Source organism: Entelurus aequoreus, linkage group LG17, assembly GCF_033978785.1.
Source record: "Entelurus aequoreus isolate RoL-2023_Sb linkage group LG17, RoL_Eaeq_v1.1, whole genome shotgun sequence".
Taxonomy (NCBI): domain Eukaryota; kingdom Metazoa; phylum Chordata; class Actinopteri; order Syngnathiformes; family Syngnathidae; genus Entelurus; species Entelurus aequoreus.
This window is the reverse complement of record NC_084747.1, coordinates 46,277,333-46,292,806: the sequence shown is the minus strand read 5'-3', so window position 1 is coordinate 46,292,806 and position 15,474 is coordinate 46,277,333. Positions and strand designations below refer to the sequence as shown.

The 15,474-nt window shown below is 38.8% G+C and overlaps 1 protein-coding gene across 7 annotated transcripts in view; it reads left to right on the top strand.

Annotated features, from left to right (window-relative positions):
* The window catches only part of mlxip (MLX interacting protein), a 58,052-nt gene extending 43,486 nt beyond the window's left edge, over positions 1-14,566 (top strand). For 4 of the 7 annotated variants that reach the window (XM_062025806.1, XM_062025805.1, XM_062025801.1 and 1 more), the window contains exons 12-17: positions 782-876; positions 1,603-1,710; positions 4,806-4,930; positions 5,017-5,131; positions 7,512-7,641; positions 10,761-14,565. In XM_062025806.1, coding sequence (XP_061881790.1) covers positions 782-876; positions 1,603-1,710; positions 4,806-4,930; positions 5,017-5,131; positions 7,512-7,641; positions 10,761-10,888 — 701 coding nt within the window. In that variant the 3' untranslated portion in view covers positions 10,889-14,565. Of the gene's footprint in view, positions 1-781; positions 877-1,602; positions 1,711-4,805; positions 4,931-5,016; positions 5,132-7,511; positions 7,642-10,760 lie in introns of all 7 variants that reach the window. The other 3 variants (XM_062025804.1, XM_062025803.1, XM_062025802.1) reach the window with 2 other exon arrangements.
* The last annotated feature ends 908 nt before the right edge of the window (positions 14,567-15,474 follow it).

Here is a 15,474-nt window from a genome sequence, read left to right as displayed (position 1 = left end):
TCCTGCTGGCTTAGCAGACAGACAACATGTTGTCAAAAAAGCACTGCAAAACTGGACATACAGAAATAAAGTATGTCAATATAATTTACATGAGGTAAAAACTTCTCTTTTAGATTCCAACAATAAAAAGAAATGCATTCAAACAAATGCGCTAGCTTTATGGTATTTTACATTGGATCCGCCATATAGATGCTACCGGTTTGAATTGGCGATTTCACAGGGCATGTTCAACACCTCCAAATAGGACAATCAAATACAAAACCAAGGTAAACATTATGATCAAACCGCTGATGTGCCATAAGTATAATACTTACAGGCAAACACTATTAACTTCACTATATTAAACTACTTCTGACTACAGCAACACAGTAGTTCTCACCTTCTCTATCGGAGTGCTGGCACTTTTTTTGGCCCCATGGTTGTTTATTTTGGAGTTGAATTCAATTTAAAAAGCAGTAAGACGTGTGGGATTTCTTTTGTTTGGGCGGACTAGTTTGTTAGGCCGTACACTATTTGGGAGGATGTAAAGAAAAAAAAAATGGGGCAACAATTGGGCAAAAAATGTTGTCAGAGGCGGGCCTGCCTATCATCTATGTGCTGTAGGTTACAAAGTGTATTATAATTGTTAGTGTTGTTCGTTTTAACAGTTCCTGTTTTTTGTCCTTTTTTATGCTTTTCTGCCCTTTTTTTTAAAGAGTTTGCTGTTGGGTGTTTTAGTTTTCTTGTTGAATGAAATAAACCGCAGTCTTGTTTTACTGTTGTTGTTTTTTTCTGTCTCCAGTTCAGGATCAGCCAGGATTGTCATGTCAAGATTTACCTTGTTCTTTTGATCCGGATCCCAGTCAGCAGTCTCCAATCAGTAGCGGTACACCTCAGGTAAAGAGAAAACAAAAAAAACACTTTTAGTCTAATTTAATATTTGGCTCAACCGTGTTAGTTAGTAGGTAAGAATGGATGCAAGCAAATTATAGTTTGTTTGTTTGTTTGTGCGTGCATGTTTAATGGAGACATCGCTCTGTTTACACAGTCAACTTTAGGGGACCTCTGACGGTATGGGGACAAAAAAGGGAAACCTTTTTAAATGATAGTCAGATCTATTCTGAAGATGCCTAAGTGATTTTTAAGCTTTGGCCCATAAAACATGTTTACTGGTTAGTTTGAGTGTGAGACATTTGCACAGCAGCCCCTCATTGGGCTCTAGCTGGTACATTTAAGTGGTGAAACTTCCTATAAGAGGACAGCTGTAGTGCTGTATTCTGAGGATCATGTCATATTTAATTTGAACTTTTTTTTTTTTTTTTAATGGTCCTCAGTAGTCACTTACAAATTTGTGTGAATTATGCAAAATTATTTAAATTTGGTCCCCATGAACCATATTAACTCTTTTTTCCCCCAGGGTCCCCAGTAAGAATGATCAGCACATTACTTCATCAATCCAGAGATTTAAAGACGTGTATGAGCTAACTGGGCAGTGGCCATTTTACCAAAAAATGTTTATGCCTCCACGACCTGTAGAAAGGGTGGTCCCCACAAGTGATGATCAAAAACTTGGTCCCCATTTCAAATCATAACCAGTATGTGTGTGTGTGTGTGTCTCATTAGCAGAGCCAAAGCAGATCACACCAAGCACAGCAGAAGAGACGTTTAATTATGAACAGCCGCTACAAAACGCTCCGCTGCCTGGTTCCCACCCTCAACTTCAGGTGTCCTGTGAGTAAAGCGACAATTGCTGTGTTGACTCTATTTAGTACATTTGTATCCCGATACAAGCTATGTAATGACTACCAGTACTCAGAGACACAGTATTTACAAGTTTACTTCCTATAAGTGACATGCGGGGCCTCTCACGCCAGCTGAAGCATTGATGCTTTTGTTTTGTTTTTTAAACTTTAAATTAGTATGCACTAATCATTAATACGTTTTGCTCATTATGATAACAAGATAATAACCATTTTGTTTGGCGTGGGTTCACAGTGTGGTGCATATTTGTAACAGTGTTAAAGTTGTCTACAGTATCTGGCCACCCTCAGTATGACCTGTATGGCTGTTGACCAAGTATGCCTTGCATTAATTTGTGATGAGAACAGCCGGTAGATATTATGTGACTCAGACGGCACGCACGCGAAGGAAATGCCTTTAAGGTTTATTGGCACTCTGTACCTCTCCCTACGTCCGTGTACACCGCTGCGTTTTAAAAAGTCATACATTTTACTTTTAGAAACCGATACCGATAATTTCCGATATTACATTTTAAAGCATTTATCGGGCGATAGTATCGGCAGCCCAATATTATCGGACATCTCTATCCTCCATATTGCTCTTCTACTTCCCAGACCACCACCTTGATCCACATCTTTTATAATCCACAAACATGCAACTGACACGGCGAAAGGATTTAAAAAAAAAAAAAAAAACATCCACTTATTCTATATATTTATTTATTTATTTATTTGAATTAGGACAATGCACATTCATCAACATAGAGCAACAATGTAAATATGCCGGAGTTAGCACAATAGCTCATTTTCATCCGTTAGTACAGTAAACATTCAACAGGTCACGATACAAAAGAATACAGAAAACACAAAATATTACACATTACAAGCATACCATAAGCACAGACCATGGACAAAAATAATAATAAAATAAAATAAAACAAACAACAACAACAAAAAAAAACATGTGAATAATCTAATTGTGCGTCCATGTCTGATTAGTTTTCAACCACTGTTTCAGTGCAGTTTTAAATGTTAAATAGGTCTCACAGTTTCTGACATGGGCTGGCAGCCTCTTCAATGACTGTATGCCTCTGATAGATCCACCATTTGGCCAAATTTAGTCCTGCGCCTTTGTACGTTGCAGTCCCCTCTGGTCACTGCTCTGGTGTTTCCTTGACCGCTATTTTTTTAATTAATAAAATCTATCAAGGAAGGTGGAACAAGTTTATTTAGAACGCTAAAGATGAGGTAAACATCCATGAATATCTGATAATTATCTGAATCCAAAATATTATACTTACTTAAAATGTTACAATAATGATACTTTAGAGGATTTTTGTCTATAATTTTTAGTGTTCTCTTGAAGAGAGACTTTAGTGGCTGCAGGATATTCTCTGAGGTATGGGAACAATTTGTATAGCAGTAGTTTACGTGGCTGAATATCATGGCACTTAGTGAGAGAATGTCTAATGTGTTTAAAATTGGACGGATTAAACTTAATCATATGTTAACTTTTCTTAACATGCTGCTTGAAATTTAAGTTGGAATCAAAGACTACACCAAGATATTTAAATTGTCCTACCACATCTAATCTCTTGACCATTGACTAGCCAGTGTTTCCCATAAACTGCCAAGATACCTGTGGCGGTGGGGGCGTGGCTATGGGCGTGGTCACCATGACATCATCGAGTAATTTGCATAATTTACTACAATGATATGATTTTCTCTAAAAAGGCTCAAAAAATGTATACTTACTAATTAATAATAACAGTTTTGTTTTAAACGTCCGTCCATCCATCCATTTTACAATATAATTACAACACTTTATGTACATATTTATGTACAGATTTGAACAATAAGTTATTCACTGAAATATATTTATTAATTGTGGTTCTTACAAAAATATATCTTATAAAATATAAAAGCTAAAATGTCTCTTAAAGCTCTGCCCCTTTTAATTAGTGCATACTAACTAATTTAACTTTAGCCTACTACTACAACCATATTATTTACCAGCAACATAAAGTGAAACAGAGGCAGAGGTGTCCTGCCACAGTCAGTAACAAATAAACAGAAAACAGTAGTGGTGGTAGATAGACACAGAGCTTCATCAAACATCTGATCCACTGACAAAGAGCTCCAAAAATCTTGAACTTTAGACTGCCATCAGTTTTACTCCCCTACACTTAACCATGTGTTTCCTACTGCCTGCAGACTTTGCACCCTTTGTTATATACACATGTTGTGTTTCTAATATAAATACATTTAATAAAGTCAAATACAAATAAGGCAACAAGAGAAGTATCCTACACTTCTCTTTTGTAAAGTAAATCTGAACAGCCGATATGGGCATCTACATCAACTATATGATTTGCCTGAGAAGCTGGAGAGGACCAAAAAAAAAAAAAGTTTTTTATTTTTTTATTTTTTTATTTTTTATTTATTTGTGGCGGACGTAATTCTTTCGTGGCGGGCCGCCACAAATAAATGAATGTCTGGGAAACCCTGATTTATCATCATAACTGCCTAACTTTCCGCCCTAACCGCACATTTCTGTTTCCTATAGTATTTTCTGTTGCTAAAATTGTGAGGGATGTAATCTAAAACAGTGGTCCCCAACCACCGATTGGTACTGGGCCGCACAAGAAATTAAAAAAAAAAAAAAAAGGTTTTTTTTTTTAATTAAATCAACATAAAAAACACAATATATACATTATACATAAATATAGATCAATACAGTCTGCAGGGAGACTGTATTGACCGTAAGCACAAATGATTGTATTTCTTTATATAAAAAAAAAACACCCCCCCAACCCCCCTGGTCCGTGGGACACATTTTCAAGGGTCCGCAGCTACAAAAAGGTTGGGGACCACTGCTCTAAAACACCTGAAATTACAAAATATAGTCAGGAAAGTAATGCATAGACGGAAGTCATGAAGTGGTGACACAAGTAAACATGCTGGAACGCGGCTGTTTACATAGCAGTGTGCGGGCGGACCATTTTTTCACAATGGGTGCACTTTCACTCTTTGTTGTGTAACCGCTGTTTTGGCAGAAAAGTTGACAATCACTTTGATGTCACGCAGAGTAATGCGGACACGATACAAAAGACAGTGCAATACATTAAGAAGCTCAAGCAGGAGAGGGAGGAAATGGAGAAGGAAATTAGAACACTCCAGGAAGAGATTGCGCATCTCAACGCCTCCATCAGGTACGTGCACATGCTTGTTTTAACTTCTTTCGTCAGAAACACGCAGTGGTGTCACTGCTTGTCTTCTGTCTTTGTTTCCATCACAGTCTTTGTGACGACCAACTGCCAGAGACCGGAGCACTGGTTACGCAGGGATACATGCAGTACGACTTAAATGAGTACATCAAGCAGCGCACTCAGCAGAACTGGAAGTTCTGGATTGTATCCTTTTTTTTTCTCCCCAATGGCTGCAGAAGTAAGGAAGCGCAAGTTGTTCTAGTTGAGATGTCATTTAGCAGGAATGTACACCACCTGGCCAGGAAACATTTTCTAAAAAGTCCCAAAATTAAAATGCAAATTAGCAGGACCCAAATCAGTTACTTTGGACCATTTTTAGACTTGATTTCCATCCTCAGTACTTACGCAAAGATCTGACGAGAAAGTTGATGACAGGAGATGTCACACACTCCAAGTCTAGGGCAGTAGGAAAAGTTGTGGCTTCTGTTGTGTTCACAGAATGAACCACTCTTTTCACAATAAGAGCCCCATGAATCTCAATTGACTCAACTTATAGCCAACCTATGGTTTTGTACTGCATATTGTTGCAGAAGTAACCAGATTGTAACACTGCCCCATACTAGATTATATGGTCATCACTGGGCCACATTTCTATCGCCCATAGGGCGTTTTTTTTGCATCGCTGCACAGTTCAGTTAAGTTTCAGTGCAGTTTCAGTTTATTTCGAACATGCATACGATACAATGTAATGCAGCACATATTTCCAGTTGTTTCATTACATCACGTCCGAAAAGGAGTAGGAAGAAGCAGAGCTTATTTAATCCTACCCCTTTTCATACCGTAGCAATTTTATCCAATTTCCTTGTTCTCTGTCACAGAACAGTGAACAAATAAATAATAAATAAATAGTATACCATAGTAAGCAAACAAATATTGAATACACTACGTTCAAAAGTTTGGGGTCACATTGAAATGTCCTTATTTTTGAAGGAAAAGCACTGTACTTTTCAATTAAGATAACTTTAAACTAGTCTTAACTTTAAAGAAATACACTCTATACATTGCTAATGTGGTAAATGACTATTGTAGCTGCAAATGTCTGGTTTTTGGTGCAATATCTACATAGGTGTATAGAGGCCCATTTCCAGCAACTATCACTCCAGTTTTCTAATGGTACAATGTGTTTGCTCATTGGCTCAGAAGGCTCATTGATGATCAGAAAACCCTTGTGTAATCATGTTCACACATCTGAAAACATTTTAGCTCGTTACAGAAGCTACAAAACTGACCTTCCTTTGAGCAGATTGAGTTTCTGGAGCATCACATTTGTGGGGTCAATTAAACGCTCAAAATGGCCAGAAAAAGAGAACTTTCATCTGAAACTCGACAGTCTATTCTTGTTCTTAGAAATGAAGGCTATTCCACAAAATTGTTTGGGTGACCCAAACTTTTGAACGGTAGTGTACATAAATAATCTTTGTCTCAATAAAAAAAAAAGATAAGGGTTCAGGATGTTCATCATAATTCTTTATTCTGTGTACTTTGTGAGACTTGTAGTATGAACAGTCTCTTAAGGGGAATCATATTGGTGCTTTGTTTGATTTCTTTGCTTAATCCAATCCAATCCACTTTATTTATATAGTACATTTAAACAACAACATTTTTTCCAAAGTGCTGCACAACAATATTAAAAACAATATTCAAATATTATCCTTAGCTCCACCAATGACTGAATAAAAACAAAAAATAAATCAATATAAAAATAAATATGATTAAAAACGATTTTAAAGGGTAAAACCAATTAAACAGTAAATAGAAATCAAAATTGATAAAAAAACACAGAGGACGGAGGATCACACAACTCACGTAGTGTTAAAAGCCAAATAATAAAAGTGGGTCTTAAGACGAGACTTAAAACACTCCACTGTGGGAGCAGTTTGAACATGGAGGGGCAGAGTGTTCCAGAGCTTAGGGCCGACCACAGAGAAGGCCCTGTCTCCCCTGGATTTAAGTCTGGTCTTGGGCACCACGAGTTGGAGCTGGCTCTCGGACCTCAGAGAGCCAGCAGGAGTGTAAATTTGAATGAGGTCCGAGATATACTGAGGTGCCAGTCCATGTAAAGCTTTAAAAGCAAACAGCAAGGTTTTAAAATCAATTCTAAAATGAACAGGGAGCCAGTGCAAACTCTCAAGAATTGGGGTTATATTCTCGCGTTTCCTGGCCCCTGTTAAAAGTCGTGCTGCCGCGTTCTGGACTAACTGCAACCGGGAGAGAGCTTTTTGGCTAATGCCAGCATAAAGTGCATTGCAGTAGTCCAGGCAACTTGAAATAAAAGCATGCACGACTGGTTCAAAAAGGTTCAAAGATAAAAACGGTTTTACCTTTGCTAAAAGACGAAGATGATAAAAACAGGATTTTAAAACGCCATTGACTTGTTTCAGGTTTAAAATCGCTGACTATAGTGACGCCAGCTTCAATTCCCCCGGGTTTTTGTCGAGATAAGGATTTTAAAAACCAAAAACACGTAACCTCTCTTAAAAAATTCAGTGTCGTCATGTTAAGCCTTGACGTCACGCTCCCTCAGTTCAGCGCCATCGTCAAGCCGCTCTTCGAGTCCTTCAACAAGATGGTGTCCACCACCAGCCTAGCTGAGCTTCGCAGGACCACGCTGGAGTGGCTCGAGCGCCACTGCTCCCTCATGGCGCTCAGACCAAGTGAGTTCACTGTCTCTTTCTCACACACACACATGCGCCAATGCTAATACTGAATGTGGCTAAAGAAAAAAGCATTCCCTGTAATTGTATAATCCTACATGCCTACATGGTGGCAAATAGACTACATTACATACAAGTAGGGATAATTATCGAGTCGAGCCCATTATCGAATCCTCTTATCGAACCGATTCCTTATTGATTCTCTTATCGAATCCAGATAGGTTGTTGTATATGGAAAAAAAACCACAATATTTGGTTTAACAAAAGCTCACTTTTATGTTATGAGAAAAAATAAAAAATACAAAAAATAAATATTGACTGTTGTTACCCCCCTAAAAAAATAAAATAAATATTGACTGTTGTTACCCAAAGTATATTAAGTGGGATTTTTCAGAAAAACAAATATATACAGTAACACAAAAACAACCTGTCTCTGTGATCACTATAGGTGTATAAATAATAATATAGTGTTAAATAAAATCAGTCCTTTGGGCACGAAACTGAAAATAATACAGCTCTCCAAAAAGTGCACTTCTGTGTTTGCTGTTGTTGTTTTTGTCTCTCTGTCTAATCACCCTCTTGTCCCCACAATTCCCTCCTCTGTCTTCCTTTTTTTCTCTTTCTATCCCCTCCTGCTCCGGCCCGGCTGCATCAAATGATAATATAAATACATTTAATAAAGTGAATTACAAATAAGGCAACAAGAGATGTATCCTACACTTCTCTTTTGTAAAGTAAATCTGAACAGCCGATATGGGCATCTACATCAACTATATGATTTGCCTGAGAAGCTGGACAGCACAAAAGCAAAAAAAAAAAAAAGGGATTTGAGTCCATGGAATCGGTTTCTTTTCTTATCGAACGTTTTTTTTCTTATCGAACAACCGGGAGAACCGGTTTCGAACATCATCCCTACATACAATTGTTGTAGGTCTAGGAAAAGCTAAGCATGCAATTACTGGGATGTTACTGACGTCACGTCCGGATCACGTCCCGCCCATTTAATACACGTGGTGCTCAAGCTAGCTTTGTATTCAATGGGTACCAGGCACCATTTAGCCTTTCTCGATGAAAAATGCCCTATGCTTGCCTTGTTTTCGGCTGTACAGAACGTTCAAAGTGCGAAAAGGATAAACGTTTCCTCAGAGTTTCTCGAGAGGTAATCAAAAATGGAGGGAGAGTTCAATATTTTACGAAACGTCGAGAAAAGCAGCACACACTCCAGTCCAAGGGAGCCGAGGCAGAGAATGTATGAGCAGTGTTTCCCACACATTCATCTATTTGTGGCGGCCCGCCACGAAAGAATTAAGGCCGCCACAAAAAAAACAAAAAAAATTAATTTTTATTTTTTTTTATTTTTTAAAAATTTTTTACATTTTTTTTTTTTTATTGTCCTGTCCATCTTCTCAGGCAAATCATATAGTTGATGTAGATGCCCATATCGGCTGTTCAGATTTACTTTACAAAAGAGAAGTGTAGGATCAAGATTTTTGGAGCTCTTTGTTCAGTGGATCAGATGTTTGATGAAGCTTTGTGTCTATCTACCACCACTACTGTTTTCTGTTTATTTGTTACTGACTGTGGCAGGACACCTCTGCCTCTGTTTCACTTTATGTTGCTGGTAAATAATATGGTTGTAGTAGTAGGCTAAAGTTAAATTATTTAGTATGCACTAATTAAAGGGGCAGAGCTTTAAGAGACGTTTTAGCTTTTATATTTTTATAAGATATATTTTTTGTAAGAACCACAATTAATAAATATATTTCAGTGAATAACTTATTGTTCATATCTGTATATAAATATGTACATAAGGTGTTGTAATTGTAAAATGGATGGATGGATGGACGTTTAAAACAAAACTGTTATTATTAATTAGTAAGTATACATTTTTTGAGTCTTTTTAGAGAATATCATAACATTGTAGTAAATTATGCAAATTACTCGATGATGTCATGGTGACCACGCCCATAGCCACGCCCCCACCGCCACAGGTATCTTGGCAGTTTATGGGAAACACTGATGAGTTTTTAACTAGTTTAATACATACTGTTTAACTAGTTTTTGTTGTGACTTGGTTATTAAATAGAAAGTTGATCCATGACCCCATTGATATATTTGTTTGATATACTGTACAGTATAGCGCTAGGGGTGTAACGGTACGTGTATTTGTATTGAACCGTTTCGGTACGGAGGTGTACCGAACGAGTATCCACACGGACATATTAAGTAGCGTAACGCACGTTGTGTAAACAATGCACACCGAGGCACAACACACGGCATGCTAGCAGCTAACGGGCTACGATAGACTGACCATACGTCCTCTTTTCACCGGACATGTCCTCTTTTGCGGAGCTGTCAGGGCGGAGTTTCTTAAATGCCTCAAATGTCCGGCAGTTTGAGTTTTGGTTGCGTGTATTTTCAATGTACGTTCAGGGTTAAGAAGGGGTTGAAAACAAAACAAATTGTGCGCGCAGCAGCATTGGTGAGGGAGGGGCAGAGACAGAGAGAGCGAGAGAGTTATGATAAACGTGCATGTGTCGCCAGGCTCTGCTTTTTATCCATAGATTTATCACATTTAATTTTTTATTATCTATAGCAGGGGTGTCTAAAGTGTGCCCCGGAGGCCATTTGCGGCCCACAGCTAATGTTTTAAAGGCCCACGGCACATTCTAAAAATACTATTAAAATAAACAAAAACATAACAAAAGTTAAATAAAAAAGCTTAAAGGTTAAATTTAATTTAGAAAAAGTTGCAATGTTGACTAATAAAACAAAGCTGGGGTTTTTTTTCTTTCAAACTGTCATTGCTCAAAACATAATATTGAATCAAAATCAATGTTATTATGAATTATTGACCTATCCGAGGTTCCCATTACTTCACATCAAATATTCCACTAAGAAAAATATTTTTGGTGGAAGATTTTGCAAACTTGGTAAATAAATAACCCAAAAATGCATATTTTGTTGTTTTCTTACTGTACCGAAAATGAACCGAACCGTGACCTCTAAACCGAGGTACGTACCGAACCGAAATTTTTGTGTACCCCTAGTTAGCTTTATGCAAATGTAGGACGGTATCAGCTAGCATGTTGGCTAAACGTGGGCGCGTCTCATTCCAGTGGTCCGCAGCACCCTCTGCCACCTGAGCACCAGCACGTCCATCCTGAGCGACCCCTCCCTCTTGCCCGAAGAAGCCATCGAGGCCATAACGTGCGCAAACGTCAGGCCTCCCTCTCAGGCCAGGTGATGAAGCTCTTCATCATCATCATCATCATGGACGACTTGCCACGTCTTCCTCATGCTCACAGGAGGCCTTATTTTTTTTATCACAAGTTGATTATTTGTTGGTATTGAGCCGTGTATTAGCGTGAGCGCACCACGTTTTGCCTCGTGTGCTGCGGACAGTGAACAATATTTCAGTGACGACCGCAGAATGCGAACAACAAGCAGCAAATTGTTCAAAAAACAAAAAGAAATGCAGACGTTCTGGAGTTTTGTACAAGTAAATTGTTGTTTTGAATGTTTTTTCTTCTGTCCTTCACATTGGGCTTGCTCAGCGTTTTTTCTGGTGAGCGACTTGAACTACAGCCCCTCATAGGGAGCAGTGAAATTACAGCAATACAAATTCTATACACGGAGGCAGAACATTACCATGACGTTTTGGCATTGTGTACACATAAAACAAAAAAACGTTGTACGCGAATAGTTTTTAGATTGTGTTTTTCAATGTCAGTCTTCTGATTTGTTCCTTTTTTTCCCATTTTGGCACGTGAGGGGGCTTTAAACAGACTAGTTTCTATCCTTGGCAGCATGGTGGTACAGTGGTTAGTGCGTGTACCTCACAATACGAATGTCCTGGGGTTCGATCTTTCTGTGTGCATGTTCTCCCCGTGACCGCGTGGGTTCCGTCCGGGTACTCCGGCTTCCTCCCACCTCCAAAGACATGCACCTGGGGATAGGTTGATTGGCAACACTAAAAATTGGCCCTAGCGCGGTGGTTCTTAACCTGGGTTCGATCGAACCCTAGGGGTTCGGTGAGTCGGCCTCAGGGTTCGGCGGAGGTCAAAACACACCCGACTCATCGTGTAAATACAAACTTCTCCCTATCGGCGTATTACGGATACGGCAACAGCTGACTGGTTTGCAGGTGTGTAATTTGTTGTGAGTTTATGCACTGTGTTGGTTTTGTTGTTTGAACAAGGTGATATTCATGCACGGTTCATTTTGTGCACCAGTAAAAAAACATGGTAACACTTTAGTATGGGGAACATATTCACCATTAATTAGTTGCTTATTAACATGCAAATTAGTAACATATTGGCTCTTAACTACCGTATTTTTTGGCGTATAAGTCGCACCGGCCGAAAATGCATAATAAAGAAGGGAAAAAACATATATAAGTCGCACTGGAGTATAAGTCGCATTTTTTGGCGAAATTTATTTGATAAAACCCAACACCAAGAATAGACATTTGAAAGGCAATTTAAAATAAAGAATAGTGAACAACAGGCTGAATAACTGTACGTTATATGACTCATAAATAATAATAATAATAATAATAATAGATTTTATTTGTAAAAAGCACTTTATATTGAGTAAACAATCTCGAAGTGCTACAGTGTATTATAAATGATAAATAAATGATAAATGGGTTATACTTGTATAGCGCTTTTCTACCTTGAAGGTACTCAAAGCGCTTTGACAGTATTTCCACATTCACCCATTCACACACACATTCACACACTGATGGCGGGAGCTGCCATGCAAGGCGCTAACCAGCAGCCATCAGGAGCAAGGGTGAAGTGTCTTGCCCAAGGACACAACGGACGTGACTAGGATGGTAGAAGGTGGGGATTGAACCCCAGTAACCGGCAACCCTCCGATTGCTGGCCCGGCCACTCTACCAACTTCGCCACGCCGTCCCCTAAAATTTTTTAAAAACAAATAAATAAAAAGATAATAAATAAATAAAAAAAACTTGAATAGCCAAATAGCTATAACTAGTATGCATAAATCTAAAAAAAAAAAAAAAGGCTTTTTTTTAAAAAAAGAAGGGCTTTTAAGCCTTTTTTAAAAGCATTCACAGTCTGTGGTGCCCTCAGGTGGTCAGGGAGAGCGTTCCACAGACTGGGAGCGGAAATAACCAACTGAGAACGTGCCTGGTATGTTAACGTAACATATTATGGTAAGAGTCATTCAAATAACTATAACATACAGAACATGCTATACGTTTACCAAACAATCTGTCACTCCTAATCGCTAACTCCCATGAAATCTTATACGTCTAGTCTCTTACGTGAATGAGCTAAATATTATTTGATATTTTACGGTAATGTGTTAATAATTTCACACATAAGTCGCTCCCGAGTATAAGTCGCACCCCCGGCCAAACTATGAAAAAAACTGCGACATATAGTCCGAAAAATACGGTAGTCATTATTAAGTACTTATTAATGCCTTATTCGGCATGGCCTTATTATAACCCTGACCCTAACCCTAACCAAATAAATTAAGTCTTTATTACTTAGAATATGTTCCCCTAGTGACCAAATAACTCTAAATTAAGTCTTAGTTACTTAGAATATGTTCCCCATACTAAAGTGTTACCAAAAACATATAACTTTGTCTTGAATTTGGAAAAAAACATTTTATTTTTCACTAAAGTAGGGTTCGGTGAATGCGCATATGAAACTGGTGGGGTTCGCTACCTCCAACAAGGTTAAGAACCACTGATGTAGTATGTGAGTGTGAATGTTGTCTGTCTATCTGTGTCGGCCCCGTGATGAGGTGGCGACTTGTCCAGGGTGTACCCCGCCTTCCGCCCGACGGCAGCTGAGATAGGCTCCAGCGACCCCAATAGGGACAAGCGGTAGCAAATGGATGGAGTTTCTATCCTGTTGCTGTAGTGGCTTCCAAAAGCTACTGACAGCGGAGGGCGCTCTACTGCCTTTTGTAAAGCCACTGCTATTAAGTTTAAAGTAGAAAACTGAATGTGAAGGAAAAAAATAGAAAATGTCGGACATGTGAAATAAGAAGACTGAAACTGAAAAATGATATCAAAATAATATTGTATTTATTTAAATGTCTGTATGGGGGTTTTTCTTCTCCGAGATGCCAAAACTGAATGTCGATGTTGTGGTTCCACACCCAGACAGGTTATGTACAGTACACTATCTATGTGTGAAAGTCATTTTTTTCTACCTGCATGGGAGTCCTATGTCGAGGCTCGTTACAGCTGTTTTTCATTTTGTTCCTGTGCAAGTTTCTGATGTCAATCAACCTCTCTTTTTGTTGGTGGTCTCAGGACAGCACTGGTGAGTGCGAGTATTTGAACAAGCAAACATGGTGACTTCTTCAACAATACACCTTCTTGTTTTATGTTGAAAGTGCATTTAAGTCACATCAACATCAGGCAAGGCTTTTCGCTCGGACTTTGTATGCAAACAAAGTCACGGTGACAATGATGGTTTACAATGACACTTGTACTTTTGCATCATTTCTTTTAGTAGCCTCCTATCTTTTTTTATAGTCTTGTCTACTGTGACACCATTTGTCTTTTCTACTGCAGGACAATATTCTGCACACGTGTTGATAGTGATTTTCATTTCTTTAAAAGTCAACGTTTTCGTACACTGAATCCTTTTCTTCCGAAGTTCCCAAAATGTCTTCATGCAACAAGATGCCTTAAATTGTTCTGGATGGCAATAAAAGCAACAAAAACAAACCTAAAGTTTGACTTTTTAGTGCAGACCTGGGCAAATTAACGCCCGGGGGCCACATTGAGCTTTTCAATCTGGCCCGGCGGACATTCCCAAATAATTGTTTTAGATGTTTAAGATGTAAGGTGTAGCTGCCATTACGATGTGCAGTGATGTTTTCTAATGACCGTAAGTCTTCAACTATACTAAGTCTTCCAATGCTTGGAATCTGCATCATATACTAGTTAAAGGCCTACTGAAATGAATTTTTATTTATTTAAACGGGGATAGCAGATCCATTCTATGTGTCATAGTTGATCATTTCGAGATATTGCCATATTTTTGCTGAAAGGATTTAGTAGAGAACATCGACGATAAAGTTCGCAACTTTTGGTCGCTGATAAAAAAAAGCCTTGCCTGTACCGGAAGTGGCGTGACTTCACAGGTTGAAAGGCTCCTCACATTTCCCCATTGTTTACACCAGCAGCGAGAGCGATTCGGACCGAGAAAGCGACGATTACCCCATTAATTTGAGCCAGGATGAAAGATTCATGGATGAGGAACGTGAGAGTGACGGACTAGAGTGCAGTGCAGGATGTATCTTTTTTCGCTCTAAACGTAACTTAGGTACAAGGATTCATTGACGGCGTGGCGAAGTTGGTAGAGTGGCTGTGCCAGCAATTGGAGGATTGCTGGTTACTGGGGTTGAATCAAATCAAATCAACTTTATTTATAAAGCACATTTAACATTTACCACAGGGGTAGCCAAAGTGCTGTACAATGGGCAGGTTAAAAATAATACGAGAACCAAGCAAACACAACACAACACAAACAGAACACGATAAAAAATAAATAAATAAAATATAAAAACATAAAAACAGGTTCACAGCAGGTGTATTATGGGGCGCCATTGCAGGATGGGTATCACTCAGTGTTAAAAGCCATGGAATAAAAGTATGTTTTTAAGAGAAATTTAAAAACAGGAAGAGAGGAGGCTTGTCTTACACTCAGAGGTAGGTCGTTCCAGAGCTTGGGAGCAGCAGCGGCGAAAGCTCTGTCACCTCTAAGCTTCAGCCTTGTGTCCGGGACCGTCAGTAGCAGCTGATCGGCTGATCTTAGGGATCGGGTGGGGCAG